Source organism: Bombus vosnesenskii, unplaced genomic scaffold, assembly GCF_011952255.1.
Source record: "Bombus vosnesenskii isolate JDL3184/JDL3185 unplaced genomic scaffold, Bvos_JDL3184-5_v1.1 scf7180000013355, whole genome shotgun sequence".
Taxonomy (NCBI): Eukaryota; Metazoa; Arthropoda; class Insecta; order Hymenoptera; family Apidae; genus Bombus; species Bombus vosnesenskii.
Genome location: NW_022882990.1, coordinates 2,311,801 through 2,339,704, shown reverse-complemented (window position 1 = coordinate 2,339,704; position 27,904 = coordinate 2,311,801). Strand labels below are relative to the sequence as shown.

General features: G+C 31.1%; 1 protein-coding gene across 3 annotated transcripts in view; it reads left to right on the top strand.

Moving 5' to 3' along the window:
- Nucleotides 1-27,904, top strand: part of LOC117237031 (forkhead box protein O) — a 292,486-nt gene that overhangs the window by 150,768 nt on the left and 113,814 nt on the right. For all 3 annotated transcript variants that reach the window (XR_004493931.1, XR_004493932.1, XM_033500616.1), the window contains exons 2-3: nucleotides 25,913-26,034; nucleotides 26,120-26,314. Coding sequence is in view for 1 of the 3 variants with exons in the window: in XM_033500616.1 (XP_033356507.1) it covers nucleotides 25,913-26,034; nucleotides 26,120-26,314 (317 nt within the window). In the remaining 2 variants the exon portion in view is untranslated. The remainder of the gene's footprint in view (nucleotides 1-25,912; nucleotides 26,035-26,119; nucleotides 26,315-27,904) is intronic.

The following is a 27,904-nucleotide window of genomic DNA, read 5'->3' as shown; positions in this document are numbered from 1 at the left end:
TGACGTGATCGAAATTTTAACGAAAGAATTTCAAATTCAAGCCGAAAGTCTAATTTGAATTTGAGTGCTAGGAGGCTTATCAAATAAATCAAGGAAAGAAAATGAAATGTCTAACGTTTCGATCATAGATTTGGAATCCAGAGATTTGGAGCTGTTGGAAATGAATTAGAAGAAAAAGTGTAATATTTAACCTTTTCAGGATTAAATGTGTTTTTAATTTGTCGAAAACATTTGTTAGCAATTTTGCTAATAGTACAAATACATTTTTCTGATGCTTTCGTAAATAAAGTATAATGCACTAAAATTAAGCTCAGTTTTATGGAAAATAAATATATTTATCATTTAGTTGGTTAATTGCTTGTGAAAATGCAATATGTGCTCAGCCGCAAGCATGAAAGTATTATGCATTTGAGTGATATCAATTTTAACGCTTAATATTTGGTTTACATATTTATTTTTTATTTTAATGTGTTGTAACTGCGGTGTATACTCTTGCATGATAAATGTCTCTAAATAAACTATAATAATAGGTATAACTGATTTCAAAATGATTATTTCAATTTCTTATCAACATAAGAATTATCTAAATCGATAATATTTTACTTCTATTATCATAGATATTACATAAATCGTTACGTAGTAAGTGTTACGACGTATATGGTATTAATTTAGAAAGGAAAATTTATAATTGATGTAAAAACTATCTGACTCGCGATTTATTTTCTGTTTCTACAATCGTGTAAGTTTATTGATTCCGGTTTTGTAAAAAACGTGATGTTTTTGCTCTATCAGAACAGTTTTGTCACGTTGTGCTTTTTCATATTGCACTTCAAAAAAGTAGAGCGTAGTTGTTTTGAAAATATTGCATTAAACCAACAAAGGGAATGATAAATTTTAGCTTTTCGAATTATGATTTCAAAACGACAAAATCTCGGCAAAAACATTTATTACACAAAAACCTAATATTTATATTTACCAAATATATATAAAACCTAATATTTGAACAAAAATCCTCTCTGTCTCATTGTATTTCGGAATATCCATTTTTGATGCTTCTTTTACATTATAGTGTCGAATAATTGTATTGTCTACTTAAATTCGTTTATATATATAAAATTTTGTAAAGATGAAACAATTCTGCATCTAAGTTCTATTGTTTTTAATTATTTATTATTCGTAAAAATATGCATGTATATATATGTTCGCAATCTATTTATTACTGTTACTCTGTATTCTTCTGAAAGGGATGATGGATGAACAACACCTGTATAGCAAGTTATCTGTCACGTAATTCTTCCATTTCCGAAATATACTCTTTGACTATGCGGTATTAAACATAATATTAAACAGTATAGTATCTGCAGTATTAAATACAAATATATTAAATATAAAAAGCCTCCATTATTAAATATATATTTTACCTTTAGTTGAAAGTTAATTGAATCTAACTGACCACATAAAGATTAACAAATTAAAAAATAAATATTTATGAAAGCATAAATACAAAAGCAGTAATTTTACTGGTACTTTAATCTTAGTTCTCAAACTCCTCTTTGACTCTGATTGCCTAAAATTGAAGCCAATTTAAGTCAAAAGTAAGAAAATGCGACTTAATATTTAATGCCGCATTAACAACGCATAGTGCTAAAAAATCTTAGTTCGAACATATATCGATGCCATGTATCGAAGTGTTCATTGATTTATACGACGGGATTCGTTTCGCTCGTTTCTTAAATTACTCTAAACGTTTCCCTTCACCAAAGATACACATCGTTAAACACACCAATAGAAGTCCGTTTAACCGCTTAATTAATTTGGAATGTTCTAAAAAGCCCATATTCGTACGCAAACTTATTGCATCATTCGTCCGGTGTACACGGATAATATCGTCTGTTTCCTAGCCAACGAATCGTTTAGCTGATCTTTATTAGCCGAAAGGCTTTAATTAAAAGAAATCACCGTGGCGAATCGATTTAACGCTAGACAAGGATATCGCGCGAGTGAAAAAGTCCCTCTTTGCTGATTTATAGGTTCGAAGCGTAATTATATGCCATGTGTAAATGCGTATCTATTCACTCTGTTCGATTATTTTATTTGATGATAGGTTTATCTAATGGAAATAAGTGTTCGGGGTGCTTGTTTCGGTTACGTAACGGATTATCAGACGCGTTACCGCGGTTGCACGCACTGTGATTAGGTGACGACGCGAAAAACGAAGATAAGTGGATAGATACACGGCATTGGTTGGATCATCCGAGTTCTCAAACAAGAGCAATTTATTTAATAAAATTGTTCTTCTGATCGTACGCGCTTTCGTTTGCACATCTTTTTACGTAATTCGTTTGACACTTGCGGAAGACTGTTGCGGTTAAACCTCCTTCAGATTACTCAAGTTATTCCAAAGCGTTAATTTTATCAGTTATCGTCTTCCGAATATTTTCATATGTTTGGCAATGACAACATCTCGCATAATTTTGAATTTTGGACATCAGAACGAAGTTTCAGATCTAGAAACTAAAAGGGATATGGTACCACACATGAGGGGATACGCTGTCATAGTAAAAGAACCACGTAACGTACTTATCTAAGGTATTATTATTTATTTGATAAGTACTCTATATTAACTGAAGTGATTAAGATGTATATAACATGCACAAGCTAACACAGATACACGCAACAGATAATAGCATGCAAGGTTTACAATAATAATTTATTGTTTTTTATTCCGGTTTGTCGACCTAAATTATAACCGTTCTTTTTATGTAACTTGTTTAATAGTTGTAAAAGATTGTCGAAATTAAGCTTCGTTCAAATTACTCAAGTTACCTAAATTGATGCAATTTTAAACGACATAGGATTTATATGAAATAATATTTAAAACGACATATGAAAAACAAATTTTTAGTGTTTAAAGAAAATCATTATGCATGAAGTTGAAAGAAGAAATCATACATTCACACTTTCACAACCATATTTCATATTGCATAATATTCGTTTCGAGCAGGGTGAATAAATTTTGTCGTATTGGTAAAATTCATTTATTATTTACGAAACACAACAACAAACACAGCACGCAAGATGAATACTTATAAATTACAAGATACAGGATATATACGGTAAAATGCTGTTATCTCACTTTTATTTTCTTATTTCACTTAAATTATGTCATTATATAAGAATGAAATTTTGGCATCGAAAATGTGAAGAAATTTAGATATGAGTTACACTTGTAACTTCGTACATATCTATGTAAATTATTCTGTCTGTCTTAAATATACGTATATATTTCTCTAATCACATGTAAGTTAATTCTTCAGCGTCAAATAACGTCTGAAAGACGTCACGCGTTTCCAATATCGAGGTGTACAATGACATCCCATAGAAATCATTTGATACAAATCAGTTCAATTAAACATTTATGCGGTTAACTAATGGTTCGGTTAGTCATTTACATTCATTTTACAGAAATACTTTAATCTTAAGATAATATAAATTGTTTTCAGTTTGTCAACTGCTTATATGGAGATTCGAAAGAACTTAAATTTGTATGAAAAGTTACTTACAAACGTACATCAAGAAATTAAGATAAAATGCGTTCTTAATATCGTAATGCAGAAAATATTACGCCCTTGCAATATTCTGATCAATTACTCCGTTTTCTGATTTTCCTTTATTTTAGGTTTGTAAACATTGGATTGTAAAACATCGATCACATCGAAATTGAAAATCAAGGTCTGTCCAAAATTTCTGTAAGAAACCGTTTTTCAAAGTTACAATTCTTCATAAGATTAATTACTGGTATAAATTATTTCCTTTTTTATTGATATTGCACTGCAAATAAAGGTTGCAAGGGGATTGAATGCTATTTATAAGATCTTAAAATTTAATCGTAAACCAAGGTGATTGATTGATACAGAGGATATTTGCAATACAAATTATTCGCAAAAATTTTCATATGTCCAACATTCTTTCCAGTACTGTTTCCTTTTATTCTTCATAGTTGAATCTGACATGGTAGTTGTGGAGATCAACCTATATTTATTATAATTTATTATATTACTATAACTCGCGCGAATAAATTTTTCCTATGTATATCAAAACGCAATCCTATAATATTATAATCTATGTCAATTACCACGTTCCACATAAAACCAACAGGTGCCCTAACATGTATGCATGAGACATATGGGTATTGATAGTCTGTGACTATTATATCCAATGAAAGAAATTGTACATTCAATTGAAGATTCAAGATTTTTTATCTACTCTTCATCAATAATATACAAAACTCACGTTATCTTACTCAAATATGAAATTTTTATAACTAAAAAATTCTGAATAGAACTTAAAATTTCATTTGATTATACGACCATTTCCACTTCCACCAAATATAGGATACCTATAATATCAAATTATTCGGAAACTTCGTAGCAAAATTTAGTATTTCGGTACGGCAATCACTTGACGACTGCGAGCAAGAGCGATTGCGTAGCGTATTGTTGACTTTAGTCGACGCTCGTCGAAGATGTTAAACAAATTTGAAGGTATTGTATCTTTATAGAATTACCAGATTATTGCAAACACTATCTCCGTTGGTAACTTTTCGCTATTTATTGAATATCTTCACGAGTACTTTCCCAATAAAATTATCTTTCTTAGTAATAAACCGAAGTAATTCTTACAAATTTGTCGCGTATTTTCTTTCTTATTATGTAAAAGTGCTTTTTAAAAATTAGAATATAAATACGGTGAAACAAGTTCTTGATGAATGCCGAACAGTTTTTGTCTACTTTTCATCGAAATATGAGGTCTGTATTTCTCACCGAAAAATAGAGATTTGTCAAGTAGCATTTATATATATAGATTGTAATAAAATATATCGGCTGTTAAATACGTTATGAATAACTCAGTACGTAAAGTGGAGCACAGCTGTAAAAGTTTTATCAGTGTAAAATTCATTTTGGACATTTTCTCCTCGCAGCTTCTTTCGGGGCTTCCCTCTTTTCGGCGACGCTGTTCTTTCTTCTCTCGAAGGGCTTTAGGTTAGGTTGCAAGCCGGTAAGGAGTAATTCATGAGAAGGCATGATGGGTGCTTTCAACGCCTACGCGACGCTTGGGTTAATGTCGGATTGTCGAGAACGTTCGCAATGCATCATCCGCGAAACTAAACTCGGTTGATCGGTGTTGAGGATCTTTCGTGAAATGGTTAATTATCCGTGACGGAAGAATCCCAGAGACGATCGCGCAACAGCTCGCTTCTCTTCCTTTCTTTTCTCTTTCCTTCGCGACCAGACGATATTTCGATTGGCCTGATAAATTAAAGCAGTTGGTGCAAGATATGATCTCCTGGAATATACAACTCGACACGCAAAGCGCGCGTCAAATCATATCTGAAATTGCTCGCCGAAATTTCTTCGCTCGTTAAGGATTCCTTTAGTTCGTTGAGAAAATCGGTTTTCGTGAGCACATGATTCGTGGAAATTTCAACGCTGTTCGTAAATGTATTGAAACGGTCGATGTTTCAGACTTTATGATATATTAATATAAAAGAAAGTAAGAAGATAGATAATACAAATCTTGAAGACTTGAAAATCATTGCATTTGTATTCTGCGTTGAATATTTACCTATACCAGATTAACTCTTAGCGTAAAATTAAATTTCAACAAATTATTCATTTATATGACTTTTATAAAGCATTTTTAATTAAGAAATATTGCTATTATATCGTTTATATGTCGTTTCATGTTTTATATAACACAAATTCTCAATTTAAGTATCCCTAATTATTACACTAATTAAATTTAATATAATATTAAACTGATTTTTGTCTGAAGTTATATTATCATAACGAATGAACCTAATAAACAACTTGAAACTATTATAGAAAATTACCTATATTTCATTATTGGTGTTGTTAATTTAAAATTATTGAATCATTGAACATTCAAAAGAACTTTGAAATTTTCATACAGAAATTAAGAATCGTATGTTCACATAGAGAATTTTTAAATACTAAACTCTATTCAAAAACTGTATCTATCTATTGTTAATGGTTTGGTCATTAATTTTTAGTATTTTTATTAACCGAGTGATATAAATTTGATACCGCCCATTAACTGGCCCCAAATCACTTTTAGCAATTCAATTAATCAATTTAAGTAATTTAATCAATAGTATAGGTATATGACTTGTGTTCCAAAAATATAGTTATAAATATTTAAAAACTATAGTTACATTTTTGTGAATTAATGGTTTCTTTCATATATTGAATGGAAATGTTTTTTAATTTCTCTGAAATAATACTACAGATCTTCATTCGTTAGAGCGTTCATTTTGTTCTTTTTCTTTTCCAATTATTGCTTTCCCAGTATTTATAATCATACGAAAACAGAGATAGTTGATGCAATTTTGAATTTTGGACATTAAAAGATGCTTTCTAGATAAGAATTCTTTAACAACTAATCCAATGCAGGATTGTTTCAGTTACAGTTTCTCTCATATTAATAAAATATTGTAAAAAGCGACCTTTCACATTTTCTTCGCAATTCCAATCAATTTCAATTCTTTCAAAATTATTTTTTACAGGTCACTATTAATCTAATCTTTCTACCTTCTCAAAAAGATTCAAATCATTTGGTCCAATTGTAAAGAAGTTATTCTATTCGAAGATTGCCCGAGTTTTAACTATTCATATAACGCATTCACTCAAAGTGTTATTATTTATCTGACAATTACTCTGTATTAATTAAATTGATGGAGATTTAAAAATAAAGTTTAAACATTTTTAATTAAAGTACAAACACTAGTAAGGTTCACAACAATAGTCCATTGGCTTTTTCTTGAAGCTACCAAAAATATGAACCAGGCAATCTTATTACATTTGGTACCTACCACATATGCTTGTAAATTTGAACGATATCTATTAAATGATACGAATTTAATCAGTTTCATTCTATTTCGAAGAAGAGTGCATTATTTTCATCTTGCACATCCATTTACCTTAGAATATCATTTTCGAAAACCCATAATTTCAGCAGACGTTTCTTCGATATCGATTGCATGTTACATATTTCTAATTCAAAAGATACTCATCTGCTTATTTAAAAGAACGATGAACTTCAAACTACTGAACAATTTATTTCGGTGACAAAAAGAAACAAGGTAGAATTATTCAACGATGAACTAACAAATGTATTCGTATGATGTTTCGAAATAATCGGAAGACGGGGACGCGATTCTCGGTGAATCGGTTTATAATTTTATTCTGGGTCAGTTACTCCGAGGCCATGGACAGTGACGAATAATAGATATTCTGTTGGTGATGGAGAGGAAGGAAGAGAAAAGTGGATAGAAGTCTCCGCGATAAATTCCAGCTATATTTTTCACGGTGGAACCGTCGTGCTTCCACGTCCTCATAACCGGCACAAATTGCACAAAAATACTACCACGTATAAATTGTGGGGAAATCGGCGCACGCCGACAGTCCCGGAACTCCCGGATCTAATTTGAGCGAAAGCCTTTTCCGCTCCTGACCATATCCTCTTCCCTGTATCGTGTACAGGCGACAAAAATGTCTCCATATTCATCTTTAAAAATGTCCGGTAGTTCAACTTGAGCTATTGTTTGATAGATAGGATCGATTACGAGATTCCTTTCCTGGATCGTCTTCGCGAATTCTTGCTTCTACCTCGACAAATAATACTCATTGCGCCACAGTGTAGTTAACGCAATTCGTCTAAATTTCTTTTGAACTGTAAATTAAAAATATTAGTTTGAGGCAATTATCCTGTGGAGTGGAAATTAAATAAGTAGGATAATTGAGAGGAAGTAAATAATAATAAACACGTGTATTATTGTGTATATATATATATGCACTTGTTTCTTATGCTTTTTATATTTTTAATAAAATAAAGAACTTTAATAGTAAGGTTTATTAAATATACTAATGGTAAGATATTGTACAGGTACATACGTATGTACATATATGTCAATAGTTGAGCTTATTTATCCCCTTGCATTAATTACATGCAACGTGACATCATACGCTTCGTATTCTCATTTTGATAAGCATTTTCAATTCTTGCTTTCAAATCGGGTAATCTAATGGTCAAGAATGAATACACAATGATACACATGTATCATACACGTCAATACACATATATTGAGTGGTATCCAAGTGGGGTGAATTTCCTGACGATGAGAGTACAAGGATGATATTCTAAGAATATTCTAAAGAAATTCTGTGAATTTATGATATGGTAATAAAAGATTAAATTATATAATTATTACATGTACGACCGTCTATGTATTCAGTAATAAAATGGGCAGTCAAAAGCAATTTATTATTTATATCATAATATATTTTAATTGAAACAATGAACTTTTTGCATACTTTTGCACATAATTCAATAGCAAAGTATTGTCAATGTAACAGCAAGTACTGTACATTGGACATTTTATATTCTTTTCCATAAATATACGTTACGTGCATTTTTGCAAAATTTTCCGCAAATGCATAAACACGCACAACCTAAACACGATACGATACTTTGGTATTCATAAAATACAGAAGACGTTTTTGAATCAAATTTGTACATCAGTTATTACTCTGTTTCCGCTATTCAATTGTCTTAACTTCTATACTTCGCATCAACTTGTGTTTTAAATTTCGAACTTTAAGCTCAAATTGCCCTTAATAATACACTGGAAAGCGAAAGTTTCAAGTTCTCCTCCTGCCTTTGTTAAAAAAAGCTCGATGAAATTGGTCCCTCGTTGACACCTTTTGCCGAGACATTATCAACGCGGCGGGCGATTTACAAAAGCGGCCGCAAAAGTTGGTTTTGAAAAGCTCGATCGGTCGCGAGTGTCCTGGACGGGCCGGTAGCTGGCCTATCGAGAAATTACCACTAACCAGCAAAGTTAGGAAAACAAGTGGACGAGGAGAAGTACGGGGAAGGTTCGATCAATTATCTGCACCTATGCCACGATAAACTTTCCAACTTCTCTGGATATCGACCGGCTCTTTTCTATTTGCCGATATTTCAGCCACGATAAAGGGAGAAGGAGGAAGAGAGGGAGAGAGAGTGAGAGAGAGAAAGAAAGAAAGAGGAAGAGGAAGAGGAAGAGGAAAAGAGAGACCGGGAGAAGATCTGATACGAGCCGGACTCGATAAAGGAATCTATTACCGCAAAGGAGGACGCGGACTGCCGAATTTTTCAGATTACAATGTAATGTTTCTTTATCTAGCCGAAAAAAGCCACTGTTCTCCTCTTCGGACGATGCCAGCAGCGAGTTTCTTTTCCGAGAAGATTTGTGGACTTTCGCGTGGCGACTTTTTTGGAAGCAACATCGGTGATGTCGGTTGTTCGCGTGTTAATATTAATTACCTTTGTCTGACATACTTGTCCGCGATCGCCAGGGTGATCTATGTCGTTACTCGTGGCAGATAAGTGGCAAGAAAATGTCCAGGCTTGAATTTTTTGGATCGCGTTATATGCATATTGTGTTATCTTTTGATTTGGAGATGGTAACAGGATATTGACAAATATGAATTTGTGCATAAGTATACGTCTACTTGTTTCACGTTTTATTTTCTCATTTTGAATTAAGATGTGCCTTTTTAAAAAATATTCTCCTTTTTTATCATAATCATATTTACTGCCGATCATAAGTGTAAAGGCATTCCTTTATATTTTTTATATTCCTTTGTTATAATATTTCATTGTACAAATATATGGTAAATTTTTCAAAAAAGTTCTTTTTTTCAATTATTGTCGAAGTATAATCGTTTCTTCAGACAGTTTATAGCACATAATGTTCCTGCTATATTACGGATGTTCTTTAAATATTTCATGCGTGAAAAATCCGAATAATAGGTATTTAGCCACATTGACTTTCTTCCATAAATTTGGTATTAACTATACAAAATAAAATTTAATACGTTGCATCATATTACAAACACGCTTTAAATATTATACATATTACGCAAAACGAATTACATATAAATTATTATTTACTGTTACAAGCAAGAAAAATTAATTGATTTTTGTTATAGCGTGATATATTGCTCCTAAACTTTGTATCAGTAGCATACATTTGATAAGAAATTTTCGATATATCGATATATCGTAATAGTAGAGATGTTAAGTGTGAAACTATGATGTAGTCTAAATACAGAATTATAAGTTATTATATACATTTTGCGCTAGAAAAAAATTATGCATTTTTGATTTGATAAATTTAAATACTGACGATGAAAAATAAAAGCATATAAAATGCGAAGAGATAAAGTATCATTTACAGACTAAAATTTACAGTGCTCATAATTTTAGTTTTTAAAATGAAGCGTATGAATGTATGTTTTAACAAATAGTAGAATATTGCAAATGCAAAAGTGTGGAATAATGATGGAACGTAGGAAATATGTAAATTTTAGGTTGAAACATTTACATAAAAAATTTCAAATTTTACCGTGAATTTTTTATTCACAGAAATAACATAAAATATTTCAGAATTCCAAAATGTGTGATTGAAATAATGTAATTAAATCATACTATATTTTAAACACAAGTTTGTGAAATATACGCGTACTATAATTACAATGATTTGAAAGGTTACTGATATATACTACAACTTAAGAATTAAATACCTATCAGAATGTGTTGAGAATATTTCCAACAGTAATAAATTTATTTATTAAATTTATTAATTATCAAAAATCGGAAGTAAGTACATATTTATAAACATGCTCACTTTTTTTTCTTTTATAGTTACATGAATCAGTTGTAAATTTTATGTTTGTGAAATTTCAAGTTTCTAATAATAACAATTTCTGTTGTATTTTTTAAACTTAATTTAATATCTTTTATAATCAATGTGAATATTATTCATCAGATAAAATACAAATAAAAAGAAATGTAATTCGTGTATCAGTTATAAGTAAAATTATAAAAAAAAATAGTTAGTATTAAGTATAGTTAGTAATAAAAATCTCTTTTTTTTTAATTCTTTTTTTAATTTTTCTATCGAGACAACGATCTACAGTGAGATCCGTTATAACGAGACGTGATAAAGTGCACGCGTACCGGGCGAAAATTCAAAGTCGATTTTCTCAAAAATAAAGCCTGAAACGAAAAATTTTTATTCTATATTTTCGACTTCTTTTTTCGCGTAGAATCACCCCCTTTCCGCTTGTACCACCAGTTACCAACCACCCTGTATATCAGCTAGCAAACTTCTGGTTACAAATAGTTAGAGAAAGAAAGAAATTTCTCCTGATTCGCATGGAAAACTTGTCGAAAACATCAGATGGATTTACGTTTTGACTATCATATTAGAATTCAACAGATTTTTATTATTACTAAATATGAATTTATCATTGATTCTGTCTATCATAAAACATCGACCGTAGTCTAAGCCAACAAAAAGCTATATCCAAATCAGTCAATAACATAGTGAGTCACATAATCAGTCCCATAGTGAGTTAAAATAAAAGCAATACGCAAAAATAAATAAGCGCATAGAATATATGTAACCTTGCATATCCTCACTAATTGTAAAAATGAAAAAATTGGTATAACGGTCGCTACCTTTAAAAGTAAAAAAGATGGAAGAAGGAAACGGATAAAAGTACTTACGCAAAAGAGTCAGACATCAGAGCACGAATCGGTCGATCATGAAAGATCCGAGGTGGAACGCATCCGGGAATACCGTTTCCTCGCTATCGGAAACTAAGGAAATGGAGGGGAAACTGATTGGAACTGTTAACGTAAATACGTGAATCGATGTACGCGATCGGAAATCGGGATTAGTGAATTGGCTCACTGTTTCTCTCTTATACCCACTTCTATCGCTCTTTCTGTTATTCCCTTCTTCTCTTTTCCTCTCTCTTTCGCGCGGACTTCACCTTTTCCCTCTGTCTTTGGCTCCAACCCTATGCTAGCCCAGTGATTGTCCTTTGCTATTCATTTCTCCGTTTCTTCATATTTCTTGTTTCCCCCCTTCAGTTCATTCAAGATCTCCCCTCAGACACTGTTGCCAGTTCACAGACAGTTGGAATTGAACGTTCGATCTTGCATTTGGCTACTAGTCTAGATTTCTGATTTGAGTGGTTGCAATCGAATGGAATCCGCTCTCTCGTACAGCTTGCTAACCTCCGGCCGAATTAACTGAATCTACTTGTCGCAGAATTACGCGCCAGCGAGCGTTGTATGCGTGCTGTTCCTCTCCACTCGCGATCTTTCGTCTTGTGCTTCTAACCTTAAGAAAGCTCCGTTTCTCATCTTTAAAACAGCTAATTTTGCGAAATGACTTCTGGATTTTGAAAATTTTTTAAGCTAACGATGATTTAATCCTTATCCATTCTTTGTTTTTTCAACTAGTTTTGAGGTTGGAGATGTTTTGCAACAAAAAAATCGAAACATTCATTTCGTTCAGGTCTTTTTTTTACAAAGGAGTTTATTGAGTCCAGAAAATACAGATTTTAAGTACATTATTCACAATAAACATGAATTTTTGCAATGGTATGGTGGGCAAAGATACCGATACGCGGCGGTAGGACGTAGCCATGCTGTATTATGTGTCGGCGCTTTACATTTTTCGTTGTATGATGCAGTTTTTGGGTTTAAGCCTCTATTTCATTCAGGTCTCATCCATTCCTTATGACAATTTGATGTTTTGCAATGAATGTAGAAAATATGAACAAGCAAGAATGTAGGAAAATAAGTAGTAGATAAAGATGGAAAAAATTGTAAAAAACGAATGTATATATGGTGTATTATGTATTCAAACGACAAGACAGAAATAGGAAGTCGCTTCTTTGTATTTTGTATGCTGCTCAATTCTCAAATATTTTTTGTACTTCGATGGATAGATTGATAAGAGATGGATTGTTTGATGATTTAATATGAAGCGTGATTTGTGATGCTAAATAGATTTAATATATATAGCTTTCGTACTCATAATTGGGATAGGCTACTACTTTCTCAGAAGTTGTTATAATTCTCAGTTTTTTGTTTCTTCAGAATCCTGATTGGCAGTACAAATATCGTATTATATTTATTTGTAGATGCTCTTTTAGAATTCTTACAATACAATAATTTTACGTAATGATAGATTTTATACTGAAAATTAAGGTAAATTTACTTTTTCTTTACGAACTGTTGGTTTTTGTAAATGATATAGAGTAGTGAAGTAAAGGTGACTCGGTTGGACAGTTTATATAATACATTAAGATTTGAGCACCTGAATAAACAAAGACAAAGAGCAAAAGAAGAAGAGAGAAAGAAAGAAATCTTATGTTGCAACTAAAATTATTTTAAACTAAGTTGATAGATTCACGATATAAATTTTCGAAGAAAAAGTGTTGTCATTAAATTCGTAGTAAATCTTATTTTGCTGAACAGCTGAGAACCTAAAATTAATTACTTCCTATTCATATATTTTTATATATGTTTGAGTAGTATGATACCACTCTTTCATGGTAATATCATTCGCAACAAAAAATCAACGAAACTTTTGCAGGATTTGTCAGTAACAAATCATTCTAAAGATTATTGATTTATATACATATATAATTGATTGATTATAATACAATACATAATATCATATACAGTAACGAGTAAGAGTAACATCTAAAACAGGTCACCTGAATGACTTTGAAATTGTATGTTTCCTATCACTAATATTAGGTGTCCTGTTTTAGGTGCCTCGCCTGATACAATTCATTCAGAATTCATTCAGAAAAGGTGTTATACTTTTAAATCTCTGATCCGCTAATTACTAATAGTAGAATTTATTTAATTTATTACAATAAAAATTCAAGTTTGATGTTATAAATCAATTTGAAAAAAGTTTAATAACTCATGCCCTGATAAAAATTTTGCATTCGTATTAGAGTACATGTACACGGTAATTATACTTAATTTACGAAGGTTCGTAAATATTTCACGTTTTGCAGGCTTTTCGCTTGTAATATCGACGTGATTATTAATTGAATTTATAGTAATTAATGCATACGCCGGTAAAAATTAATCGTACGCGTATCATTTTTGGATTTTACTTTGAAAATTAAATTAAATCCAACAGTTCGATGATTCGCGTCGCGACAGTTTCATCAATTTCATTTCACCCTATCCAACAAGATTTTCAATGCATTGAAAAGTAAATGGAAAAACATTGAAAATAGCTATTCTGTCTTCTTTCCCTGTGTTAACTTCATGAAATATTCAAACTTTCGATGTTATATTACTCATTATAATTTTAACATTCGTATACCATATTCATAAAAATTGTTCTGAACTGATAAATTATTGACACTTTGTTTTTAATATCTAATGTGTACTCTACTTTAAAAACTACACTGACAGAGAAAAATCGCTTTTGGATTAAATTGCCACATACAGGATGAAAGCTTAATTAAATTATCTATCACAGTAAATATTTCATCCATCGAGTAATATTTTTGTTAATTTTTTGCAATCACGAATTAACTTTTAATATGGTAGCTTGTCTGAAATCATATTTCATTTTTCCTAATTTATTTTTTCGCAAAACTAAGGAAGTACTAGTTATAATCTTATATAGAACTCAAACTTTCAAATCTCAAGATTTATGTCTATTATTTTCGTCATCCAATGATTATGTTGATGAATTTTTTCTCACATAAAAGAAAGCATTATTTAGTAACTTTAATTAATTAATCTTATTTAACAACCTTAATGAACTTTATTTAATAACACTCCGCATTCTCAAAATGTCCACGTTTTCTGAATCTTACATTTCCTAATCTCTCTAATAAATTATGTGCAGCAAATTTTGCACAAAACGTCAATGTACTTACATTATTTTTATCATCAAATTACTATCGCCCTTCAATGTAGTTATTATATAATTCGTCTTTAAACAACAAATCCAAGTTTTCCAACACCTTCCATTTTTTAAATTTCCTAAATTTTTCACAAAATAAGGAAAATATAAGTAATGAACGATACTGACACCCTCAAAGTCAAAAGAGAAAAGTTCGATCCAAGATACATATAGTGCATAACTGATTTTACATCCTAAAAAGTTTTGCAATTTATTTCCTCGCCGAGTCGTCTAATTAAAATCTCTTGTTGGAATCAATGAAAAGCACGTGAAGGGTGTTTTCTATCATTTCGCGATCTCCTGGCCAACGCACGACACGGGTAAACGGGACATACAGGTAAGCGGTTGTGCGATCGATCCCTCATTGATCGCCTAGCAAATGCTTTTTACGAAATTGACTTCGTCGATGGAATTGAATTAATGTGTACCGAGATGTTCGTGCAGATTGCTGGGATGGTCTTGTTGGTAGTCTTGGCCGATCGCTTGTGTCGGCCACTATCTAATTACCTTAGAGCATAAACGTCAGCGACACAAAGCGATGTTGAAAACTGCCCTCGTATCAGTGTTTCAATATCGTTAACATCGCCACTACTGTAGCAGGGGAACTGATAAAAACTGACTGCTTTCGGAAATACTTCGACAATGACAGATTATCTTGATTTCCTACGTTTCAGTGTTTCGAATGATTAAATAAGTGAATTTTATTCTTAACTGTTGATTCTACCATATAAATTAGTCATTATCAATATCTATGTATATACAATAATATCTGAACAATATGTTATATTGGAACTAGGAGATGAACACAATAAGTGACATTTTTTATTTTTTATAAGAGTTATTTAATTTTAATCTTTTGTATATCTTATCATTCATAGTTATTTTATATTAAAATATCCCTTTTTAGGTGTAAAATTAGACTAACAGAAAAGTGTCAGCGATATGTATTTCTGTGACATTTTCTTATGATGTTCATATATTACATGTAATGTAACTGTTATATTAACCAAAGTGTATATCATCTTATGCATAATGATTTGTATCATTAATATTCTTTGTAAAAATGTAGCACAATTAATTTTGTAGTGTATTAAAATTAAGAAATGTTACTATTGAGAAAATAGCCAAAGAACTGATCTTTTTGCAGCACTGTTCAGGAATAATTATTCTAAAAATTCTAGGTACAAGACAGAGTAAATAGGTAAAATAGGAATCAAGATATTCATGATCATCAGTTTTTATGATCATTATTTATGTGGTAGTAAAAAAAGGAAAGAAATTCATCCCTTCGTCTGTCTTTAGATAATAATATTATTTCACTCTTTGGAAATATTTAACCATAAAGAATTTGGAAAAATTATGTTAAATATAATATTTTTTATATAAAGATGATATTTGATATTATTAATATTATGCTATCAAGATGAATATTTCTTTATAAAACTATGAAACTCGTCTATATGACTTCAAGTTACTATACAGAGTATGTCATTTGAATCTTCCTAGACAAATATCTCGAAAGATATGAGACATATAAAAAGATGTTTTAAATAAAAGTTGTAGCATATTGAGTTGCAACAAATTGTGTTATCGCCTATTTGACATTGTGATGACATTGAGGAATCTTTTAAATTCGACTTCAAATTTTTTAATTGGAGTCTATATTTTCAAGTATATCGTCTTATGGTTGACATCAAGATACTTTCAAAATATTACCTAAACATATTTTTTGTATAAGCCGTTCTCGAGATATGATTCTTGGAATTCAGTTATTAAATTAAACTTTTAGACAAATGATGGTGGTTTAGAGCTATTGTTTTCGTACTTACGACGATAAAACAGCTCTATTTTCTTTTTCTGAAAAGAGAAGAGGTTTAACACCACAACTGTGCTGCATATGGAACGCGCGGTTTTTGAATGTCCGCAAACCGCAACTTTAGTGTCTACTTCCTCTCCATAAAGAAGAGTTTTAGAAGGACAGTGTATACTGACAAGATAAAAACCACATCCTCCGCATTAAAAACAAGTTTCCGTTTCCTTCCGTTCGTGTTCCACTACGATTTGACGAAATTTTCATCGTTATATATATGCTTTAATATTTTGCGTGTTTCTCTTTTCTATTTCTTTCTTTGTGTACGATTCTATGCATTTTTAAAAACGTAATTAGGAATTATCTATTTCGTGTAATCACTTCTTTATTCAATATTCAAAATTGAAGACCTTTCTGAAAGGACCTAATACTAGTATGTATCGAATACTTGATTCATGAAGAAAATCGACTAAGAAATTAAGAATTATCTACTTTTAGAACTCCTTAATATTTGTAATGTACAATATATTTAGGTATCCATGTTTTGAAATTAACACAATTAAATAATATGAGTCTCTTAAGAAATGGGAAGGTTTGCTTTTGAACACAACGCTTACATAACATATCTTACGTCTTAATCTTAATATCTTTTCTTAAGCAAGCTTATGAACAGAAAAGATCCTATGAATTTGTCGTATATACATACATATCATGTATACTATATTTTATAATTATACAACTATTTATTCTAATTGGATAACTATCTATTCTACAATTTATTCTTAAATTAATATAAATATAATCTACCCTTTTTGAAGAAGAGAAGAATAAATTGTTTCCTGATCATTTCAAACATGGCATATTTTACCCCTCAATAAACCAATTACAAAAGATTTAATAAGCAATAATTTAAATTAAAGACATAAACTCGATAAATATTTAGTATCTAATACATTTAATATCTATGTATATATAAATTGAAAGTTTTTGGGTGGATTTATAAGTTTTCGGACAACCTAATAGATGTAAAAATCTGAACAAAAAAGTAAGTTACTGAACTTATTAAAATTTATTCTCAAAACATCTGTTAAAGTATGTCAAAATATGCGAAAACGTGCAATTGTACAATGTTAAAATTCCAATCGTGTTTAGTCGAAATAAATCATAGTGCACTTGTGCAAGGTTGGAGCGTGCATGCAAGAAACTTCAGAAATGATAGAAGCTCATGGGTGGACATGATTTAAAAATGAATTCGATGACAGTGAATCGATCGTGGACAGACTCGCCAGCCAGCCCATCTTTATGCTCACATGCGAATGAAAAATTAAAGCATTCGTGTCAGATTTGACTAACGATCGTGGTTTATTATTCAAATTGGTGCTTGTCTTGACCACTGTCATTGCGAATGCTCTGTGATGAATTGCATCGAAGAGGTAAAATATGTACGTGTTTAAAAAGTTCAGGTGAGGTTATAGAAATCTTCTAAATTTAAAGATACCGGGACACTAATTAATTCTTATTGATAGTCAAACAGTTTATGCAATGATTGTGTATCATATATTTTAAAAAACATTTTATTACATATTGTCGGTTTCTTAGAAAAATGAAATAACTAAAAAAAATATGTTGTGGAAGATATTGGTTTGAACTAAAGTTCGAAGTAGAAAATTATTAATTATTCACTTATTTAACAAGGAACCTATTTTTCTTTCTATTTTAGTTTGAATGATACCTTTTAATTTTTAGAGGTTTCTACTAAAATATTGTTTGTGTACGTGTAGTGCTTAATATTTAGAAAGACGTAAGACAACACTATTGTTATCGTAATATAATTTTTATTAAATAATGTAATTTTATTTGATAGTCCTATCCTAGCAAAATGGTTCATTCTTATAACTACGGTACATTTTTATAATCCGCTAGGTCTACAACCTACAAACTACATAAACAAATTTTGTTCGAAGACATTAAACTCGAAGTGTAAACTATTCAAATAGGAAGATATAATAAATAGTAATTAACATTTACATAAATACTCCTTTAGTCTCAGTCATCATAATCTTCATTACACGTCACAAACCAATAAAAAAAAAAAAATAAATCTTAATCAACGATTTGGATATTTCTATTATCCTTCATTTCTGAATAAAGATATGTATAATTAACATTAGTTAAATAAATTGAACCAAAGAAATCTCGTTCTTTTTCTCTACTTATTTGCGATTACCTATTAGAAAAGTTTTCTAGAAATAAACACTGGTTCTGCATCGTCTTATCATCCGTGCACAAAAGGCTTCTTCTTTTTTCATTTCATAGCGTAATATTTTATTCTGATTTCTATCATATATTAATTATGTGACAGCATATGTAATTACGTGACGTGAACAGTTTACTTTCTCTTTGGACAAGGTTAGAAAATAGACAATTTAAAAGACTATCATAATTTTTTATTGATTTAACAAGCATATAAAATACTGGCTTTCTGCAAAATATATATGTGTGTATGTACTTCTGTGTTACCTGGAAGTTCCATATTTGTGTTCTTATATTTTTTAATTGCTACTTTATTCTTTTTTCTATTACACTATTATAGAACGTTATTGCACTATTGTTGTACAGTGCACACATGTACTTGATATATTTATATTAATTATTAATTTCTCAATTTCTGGATTGAAATAAGAAACTATAATTAATTAGGTTCTTTTTTACGTTAAGAAATAAAATTTCAGTAATAAATAAAATTCACTTTTGTAAATCATAATATGCAACAGTAAATTTCCATTAGATTCGCCTATTTATATACTCAACACTGCACCTTTTCATTTCACCACAAAAGTGAAAGATCGAAAGAATTTAGAACAATATAGCTTACCCAAAATTTGCCAATAACCAGTCTCGTAAGAACAAATACCAAGATACGAGGTTAATACCGCTGTCTTAGCAGTGCAGTGCATCGTTCCAGAATGGTTAATTTCTACGGTATGTAATTTTTTGGTGGTCATCGATTCGGGGTCGAGTACAGGCGCGAATACTTAAATGAGCAGTGGTTCGCACTTTTGTTGCGAAGAAACGAGAGGGACTTTCGAATTGGCTTATCGCATCATCCTGCGAAAGATAGTGGACATTCTACGACCAGGACAAGTAAGTATATGCTCTATAAATTGCGCGTTATACAGTCCATTCGGGAACGAGATAACCAGGTTCGGTTGTCCGTGGTGCGATTGGTCCTCTTCATCGCTTCGTTCCTTTCGCCTTGGCAACGGGGGTCGTTTCCGCGGAATTTATGCGGTTTTTGACGAAAGTACCGGGAGTCTGTGACCATCAGAATCGACGAGCAATTCTTCGATAGAGCACGTCCTTGAATGGCCTCTTGTCCCTTTCGTTCCGGATCGTTCCGTCGCTGCGAAAAGTATCCGATATGCAACCAGGTTGTCCACCATAAAATTACGCCATTCGCCTAAACCGGTGCCGATGTTAGAAAATCAGGCTTTCACCAACCGAGCACCCTGCTTCTTGCTTTTCGTTTTTCGAGATGGTCGCTTTTTGGCAATGTTTCGATCTTGAAATTTGTATGAACTTGTTATATCAAATAATACTAATAGAATACTAGTAGCTGAACTCGATCATAACTGTATTTCAAACGAAGTTAGAAAAACTTAATACAGGAAGATTTTGCATTACTTAACGCATCAATAACTTTTGATGGATTATTGACATTACTATAAGAATTGGCATTACTAGAACTACAATAATAAGGAGGCAAAACTATTTGAATTGAAGGAATCGAAGGAAATTTTTGCATGCTCGATGTTGTATATCATACACAATGAGTAAAATTGATTTCAACTGGTGCATTTGTTTTTTATACAAAACTATCCGAAAAAATATATTTTTATAATTAATAGAAACATAATTTTATCATAAGCCAAAAATTTCAGATGAGAAAGGATTAAAACGAAAGGGAAGTTGAAATTACTATTGTTGTCAATAACGCGATTTAACTCTACTTACTTTACATCCTATTAATCAATATCAAACTTATGAGTCTTGGCTATTGATTCGTGACTTGTTTCATTTCGTTGACGTGTGACTAACAGGCATCATTTTTTTTAACACGTTTCTTTTAGATCTTAACTGGTGTAACACAATATCTCCAAGGAATAAGCACGTTTACATCTCCGTAGTGATAATTAACTGCTCTATAAATCGTTCGATCGCAGTGTGTCAAGCTTTTGTTTTTCAAATGACTCACGATTTTTACACCTATCTTGAGTTTTTATATCTTGGTATCTCATAGATCTTTATGACTGAACTCTTCCAACATTTCCTTCAGTGTTCAATCTTTAAACAATTAACCATTCCTGGAATCGATCATCTTGAATTATCTCGTCTAATGAAAAGGAACATTCAGATATATCGTGGCAAAAGTATAGATCGCTTTATTTCAGAAGTCCACAGTTTTTTGTCGTTATGTCTTCAACAGAATGGATACCATTAACGTTGAAAGTCTGGCCATCGATTTTACCAATAAAATCTAAGTTTCGTTTTGCCTCGATACTACGTAGTCTGGCGATTTCGTTCTTTTTACGAGTTGGTACACGTTATTCCATGCGCGTGTGTATGTGTGAGCGCAAGCGTTTCTATATTTCAATAACAGGAACAAAGTCTGGCAACCGTCATATCGCGACTGATTTTAACTACACTTCTCGTTCATTGTACTAATCAAAGAAAAAGTTTTCCCCGACAACCGTTGTCTTTTTATTTCCTTCTTTTGTTGCTGCGCCCGTTGCGTTTGTTCAATTCTCCTCCCATTTTCGATTCTCTTTTTTTGTTACGATATCTTTTGATGTGTACACTTGTTAAATATTATTTGATACAAAGACTGTAAAAATGAAAAATCTATATTGTAATGTACGTTACGTCTGAAATGTCAAAAGAAAAGTATATTATTCGATTACATTGAAAATATGTCCGACAATTCTGAAAATTCTACGTTACATTCAATTACATTAAATTATATAATTGTATATGAAGAATGATTTAATCGGAATTCTGATGTTATAAGAAAAAGTCTAATATTAATATTAATTCATGTATTCGTAATATTCATAACATTGACATTTTAATAATAATTGCCTACATATATGAACATGAACGAAAACAAGAAGTAGATACCCAGTGTACATACTGCAGACTGAAAATTTATAATTACTTTGTTTTCAGCTTTATCGATATTCAATTGCTTAATTTATTAATTCGAAATTAATGTGTCGCAAAAAGAGAACAAACTTCAAAAGTTTTCTCCTTTCTGAATGATACGATGTTACACAACTTTGTCATAATATATATAATTTCGTCAATCTTCATCGTCATCGCTAATATCACATATTAAAAACCTTACATTCTTACGTATAATTCATTTAGTTTTAACTGAAAATTAAAGAAAGGATATAGCATTGATGCGAATAATATGTTCCGCAATAAAGGGGCGAGATGGTTTGCTGAAAAGTCGAAGAACAAATTCTTGCCGGTTCATTCGTCTCTTCTTGTCGCGTCCCCATCAGGACTCGAATGGTCGGGATCGATTTGAAAATCGGAATAGCGGCGCCAAAAATGTCTTCATCTTCCAAGTGTACCGCCGATAAAGGCAGGGAAATGATAGGGCTGTAAACTCTCGCTGTATAACCCGCGACTGGATGACTCGAATAGCTAGATCGCCATCGTAGAACCCTACGACGAGTCCGTCACCCAGTGAAAAGGTAAAAGGAATCAACGATGTGAATCGATCGTAAAAGCATCGACATTGGTACTCGCGAAGTGCAACCACCCTGTCGATAAATACTTTAGAGTTTAGCTTCTCCGATCCGCTGTTCTCCAATCTTTGTACGTATTCGATTGTGCCGACGGAACGATCGGTCAAGACTCAAGAGCAGTGACCGCAGTAAAGACAGGAAACGCTATGGTGTAATAAAAGTAATGAGCTACACTGTTTGCAGGTCTATTCACCGGTGAATCCATTTAAACGTCAAATCAGACTATTAAGATACGAGTACGATACGCGATACTGTTTTATTGCGACTAACTAAGAGTTAGTTAGCTCAGTTATTTAGGATCCATGAATTGAGAGTCTTGAGAACGTATCTTGGAATAAAAAATTTTGGCGATGGGTAATTTTATGTAGAGTGAAATCGTTTCGTGATGCACGATCGTTGTGTTCGGAGTGAAAGTGTTTCATTTAGATTTTATGATTCTATTATGTTGCGATGTACGAAGGCCACATGGGAAAATATAATAGGGCCATTCCTGTTGATATTTTTACTTATATTTTACAACGAAGTAGCAACTACAAAAAAATATCTTCATACGAAATGGTTAAACAAGAGAATAACCCGCTAAATTGATAAATTCGAAGATATTATCAGCAGTTTGAAAATTGGTGACAAATTCAGCATATTTTCTAAGAAATTAATAACATTAGCATAGTTACTACGTTAGCATGATTTAATTAATATTAGTCAGGATAATTTATGTTGATAAATATTTTGTTTATGTCCAGGAAGATGACAAAAACAAATATTTAATTCCAAAATCAAATAAAAATAGGTCTGATATGGAATTGACAATGGAAATGAGTTGACAATGTATTGAGTTTTAAAATACTATTCGATAAAAGAAGAAAAGTTTATAATTTTCACTTATGACCTTTATATGAGATGTCCGATTTCATAAAATGAAGAATTTGTTTGTTTTTCAGTAGAGTTTTCTTTTATTAATAGAAATACAGTTTATTTAAAATTGATATATATTTTTTTATAGAGATACAATGTCTCTAGTACTGTTTTTGACAAATATTTTTCCATTAGATTTTGTAAAACACTGCAAGTTTAGTTGCATCCTCTTCAAAGATCAAAATCATTAACAATCATATTGTATAGTACCTATAATGTGTAGCTTTCGTCACAAACTTGGTTTCAACGACCAAACTTATAATAGAAAATGTTTCGAATTTCGTGCTTATTGATTATATCGTTGCAAAGAAAATCCTAAATAATTTTCAATACTATTTTAAACAAAATATATATGAAATGGAAGAACATAGATCGATATCCAATTTTACGTGAATTACAATGCATGTAAACAATATATGTATGTATTTCGCGATCCAGTCTGGCTAGCGAATTTGTAACTCGACATTTCATATGGTAGATAGAATTTAATATAGATATTTAAGGAATTTTTATCTATATCTTGTTTAATTTACAGTTTGCTGCTTTTGTATGAAGAGAAGTTATATGAAAATAAAGTGTGAATATTAATGAATAAAATAAGTGAACACGATAATATTTCATGAAAGAGAAGGCTAACGAAGAATGGTATCAAAGCTATCTCCTTTTTAGAGTATTGGTACTTTTTCGTGATACAAAATAGCTAACAATTTTTCTTAGAACGCGTATATATTTATATACCTTCCTTTCGTAATGGAGTCTATTACATTCTTAAATTATTATCTAATTTTAATATTCTTTATATATTTATTTCTCGTTGAATTAGCCTTTTTGTATGTGATAATATATTTGTTGTATACTATTGAGAATTTTTGCATATGGTTTATATCAGACTAAAATATTACATATAAAATACAAAATATCTACGCTATAAATTGGAATATAATATCTAAATTTTTTAGATACAATGTACATAAATTAGTAAGAATAAATGTATCCATTAAATAATTAATTGAATAATTAATCTTTAAATCCTTTAAATCTTCGAAAACGACATAAAATTATTTTTTTCTTCAAATTTCATTTGCTTCAATAACACAGTAAAAATCACAAATTACAAAGAGATCTTAAACTTTTTTAACAATGAAACATTTATTATAAATTCAGATCAAATTTATCTGTATATAATATTCGATCACAAAGTTGAGAAGTTCGAATTGCGAATCACGAATCGTGCGGAATAAAATCTGCATTTCCAGCAGATACTACTCGCGGAACGATGGCACTGGGGGCAGATTCTTGTAATTTCGGAAAGTTCGTACGCGTCCGGAGAACGAAGAAGCATCAATTTTGCAAAAGTAATTTTTATTTGCCGCGGTATCGTGCCATCGGCTGCTTACGTAAAAGCTTTCTTCTCCGGGCTGCTTTGTGCATATACGCGCTCGCGTAGGAGATACTGCTATGGGACGAAGACGAAAGAAAATTGTTATCGCTTCTCAACGCTACTTTCATATTAGGGTAGAAGCTTTCCGAAATTTTTGGGAGGAAGAAGGGCTCGGGTGACTACGTCGATTCAATTTGCCTAATGAACAAGCCCGGCTTAAACCGTCTCTGTCTACGGAGCACAATAAAACGTGGCTCTCATGACTCACTCTTCGGAATCGATTTTGTACATGGTATAAAACTACTCTCTCTCTCCCTCTCTTTCTCTCTATCTGACAATGCGAACGCTTCGCGTGGAGTTCGCTCGGTCGCGTCGGTCATAGCATTACGCGTGCGAGAAAGTAAGACAGTAAAGGGAACTGGTATTGAGATATCGCGTGGGAAGGGCAGTGGGTACTGCTAGGTGATCGTAAATTTCAGCGAAATTGAAATTATAAAGTTGCTGTAAAAGCGGCGCGGAAAGATTTCGACGAATGATAAGTCCTTTAATTTTACCTCTTGGATTTATTACGTTCGAACATGAGTAAGAATTTTCGAGACGTTATGGTTAAGTATTCTATCGAAGAAAGATGATCCATATAAAATTTATTTGATACATTCTGTATTATATACGATTTAAGTGCTGTGTCACGATGTTCATACAGAAAAAGCTATAAATAATATATTTTATAAGACCGTTTAAATTTTTCATATTTTTATTCTTAATTTCGTATAGTATTGTTAGTTATTAATTGGTATATCTGGATATTAATTCCTTTCCTCCTAGATATAATCGTCAAATAAGATCATATTTACTTATAGGTAATATATACGTATAGAAAATGCTTATCATCATCAATCAAATAATATTTTTAACGAATTATTTAGGTATCGTGTAATTTATATTAGTACTGTTTAATTATCTCCTGAAAACAAGACGTTTAAATTATTCTGTTTCAAGTAATAGTTTCAAATTAAATCAATTTTGTATTTGAAATGAGAATTTTCCTAATTTATATATATGCGCATTAAATCCCTACTATCTAGAATTTACTCTAAAACTTGCACGTTTCTGTTTGTTTATAGAACTCCATAAGACACAATCTGTCATTACACAGCAGATTTATGCGAGTGCAGAACGAGGGTACTGGAAAGAGTTCCTGGTGGATGATCAATCGCGACGCGAAACCAGGCAAGTCGCGTAGAAGGTAAGTCGTTGTTCATTTTGTGAATGATTCGTCGTTGTCACGGTGCACACACACATAGACCACGATCTTCGTTGATGTCTCACAGGGCAATAACCATGGAGACTAGCAAATTTGAGAAACGACGTGGCAGGGTGAGGAAGAAGATCGAGGCGCTAAGAAACGGGGGGTTGCAAACTGACGCAACGCCTAGCCCCAGTAATAGCGTGAATGAGGGGTTGGATCTCTTCCCGGATAGTCCTCTTCAACCTGGCAGTGGATTTCAACTTTCACCTGATTTTCGGTATGTCTATATTTGAGTTTGATTTGCATTATTTTCATTACGTTTGGAATTTTATAGTAGCTCCGTGTTTGATCGTTTTCTTCTTTTATGCTTTAGTCTGAACTATTTGGCTAAGAATTATGATAAATTAGTTAGTTATTGTATTGAACTATTGTTTGATCTCTGAGAAACGATTGATTCTATTGTTAATGAATTTAAACAAGACCATTTATCTTTGATATTCTTTCTTTTAAAACAATCTTTCTTCTCTTAACCCTTAAATCTTATTGTGGCATTTTGTACTACCTAGAGGTCATAAATATTAGTCAAGTTATAAACTATTATAACTTGGTTTTAAATAGTACACGAATAGACTGCGGATATTTATACATTTATAGAAGTTATATATTTATAGAAGTATGTATAAACGTGCTCATTACGCTAAATATGCAAACATGGACAAAATATATTCAAATTATATTTAGTAGAAATTTTAATTACTAAATTAAATATATTGGTTCGTTTATATATTTACAATTTTTCTAAACAACTGGGAAATAAAAATTTAGCACATTAACGAAATACTTAATACACAAAATAAAAATTTCTGCTCACGTTCTATTACTTTAATTATGTTCATAAAAATATGAATTTCCATAAACATTAACAATTTACGTATGATGACAGATATATATTTCGATAATCCACAACCTTAAATTGAATTCTATAATTATGACTTTAAAGTCAGATAAATTCATTATTGAGATATCTCAGAATCTTATCAGACAGTTAAGCATTCTCATCTCACTACTATAGTTAAAAGACAAATAAAATTCTATTTCCCTTTGATAGGAATGTATTTATTTGCATCATCATGATAGAATTGCTGTGAAGTATTTGTGTACAATAGTTTAATACTTAATTTTATTTTCACAGATTTTGTGAGATATGAAAAAATTAATACTTATGTATTATTATTATTTATCACTAATTACTTTATGTTTTATAAAAGCAGTTCAATATTATAACGGAAAAGTAATTATACTTTTTATCATGTGGTATGAATGAAAAATGAATAGAAAATATTTATCTTAGCCAATTGGTTGTTAACCTTTCAATTGAATTTTATAACGTGAATTTTTCGAAGAATAAGATTCATTTTATAATTTATTAATATAGATGTTGCCTGGATTTTAATATTTTTATGCAAGAAATTGTCAAACATATTTCATGGAACTTGTCTATATTCGATATCTAAAAATATTCTATGATTACAATAACAGATTATTGTTTTAACAATTTATCTACGCTTTACCCTATTAACAAATCAGCGATTCATAATTAAAGAGAAACTATAAGAATTTCATAAACATAATTATTTCAAATGTTCTTCCTTAAAATGAGGATTTGTCAATGTTATATTTTAAAATTATTTTTATAGGTGCTTGAAAATTTAATTAATGAAGTTTGAAATAAAATTTCTTATTCGAATTTAATGCGCTGTTCTGATGTTTTACTAAACGAATTTCCTATTACTCTCTTAAGTACATGCTTTATTTAAAGCCCAATTTTAGAACGTTTCTTCTTTCATTTATCTTGTTCATTGTTAAT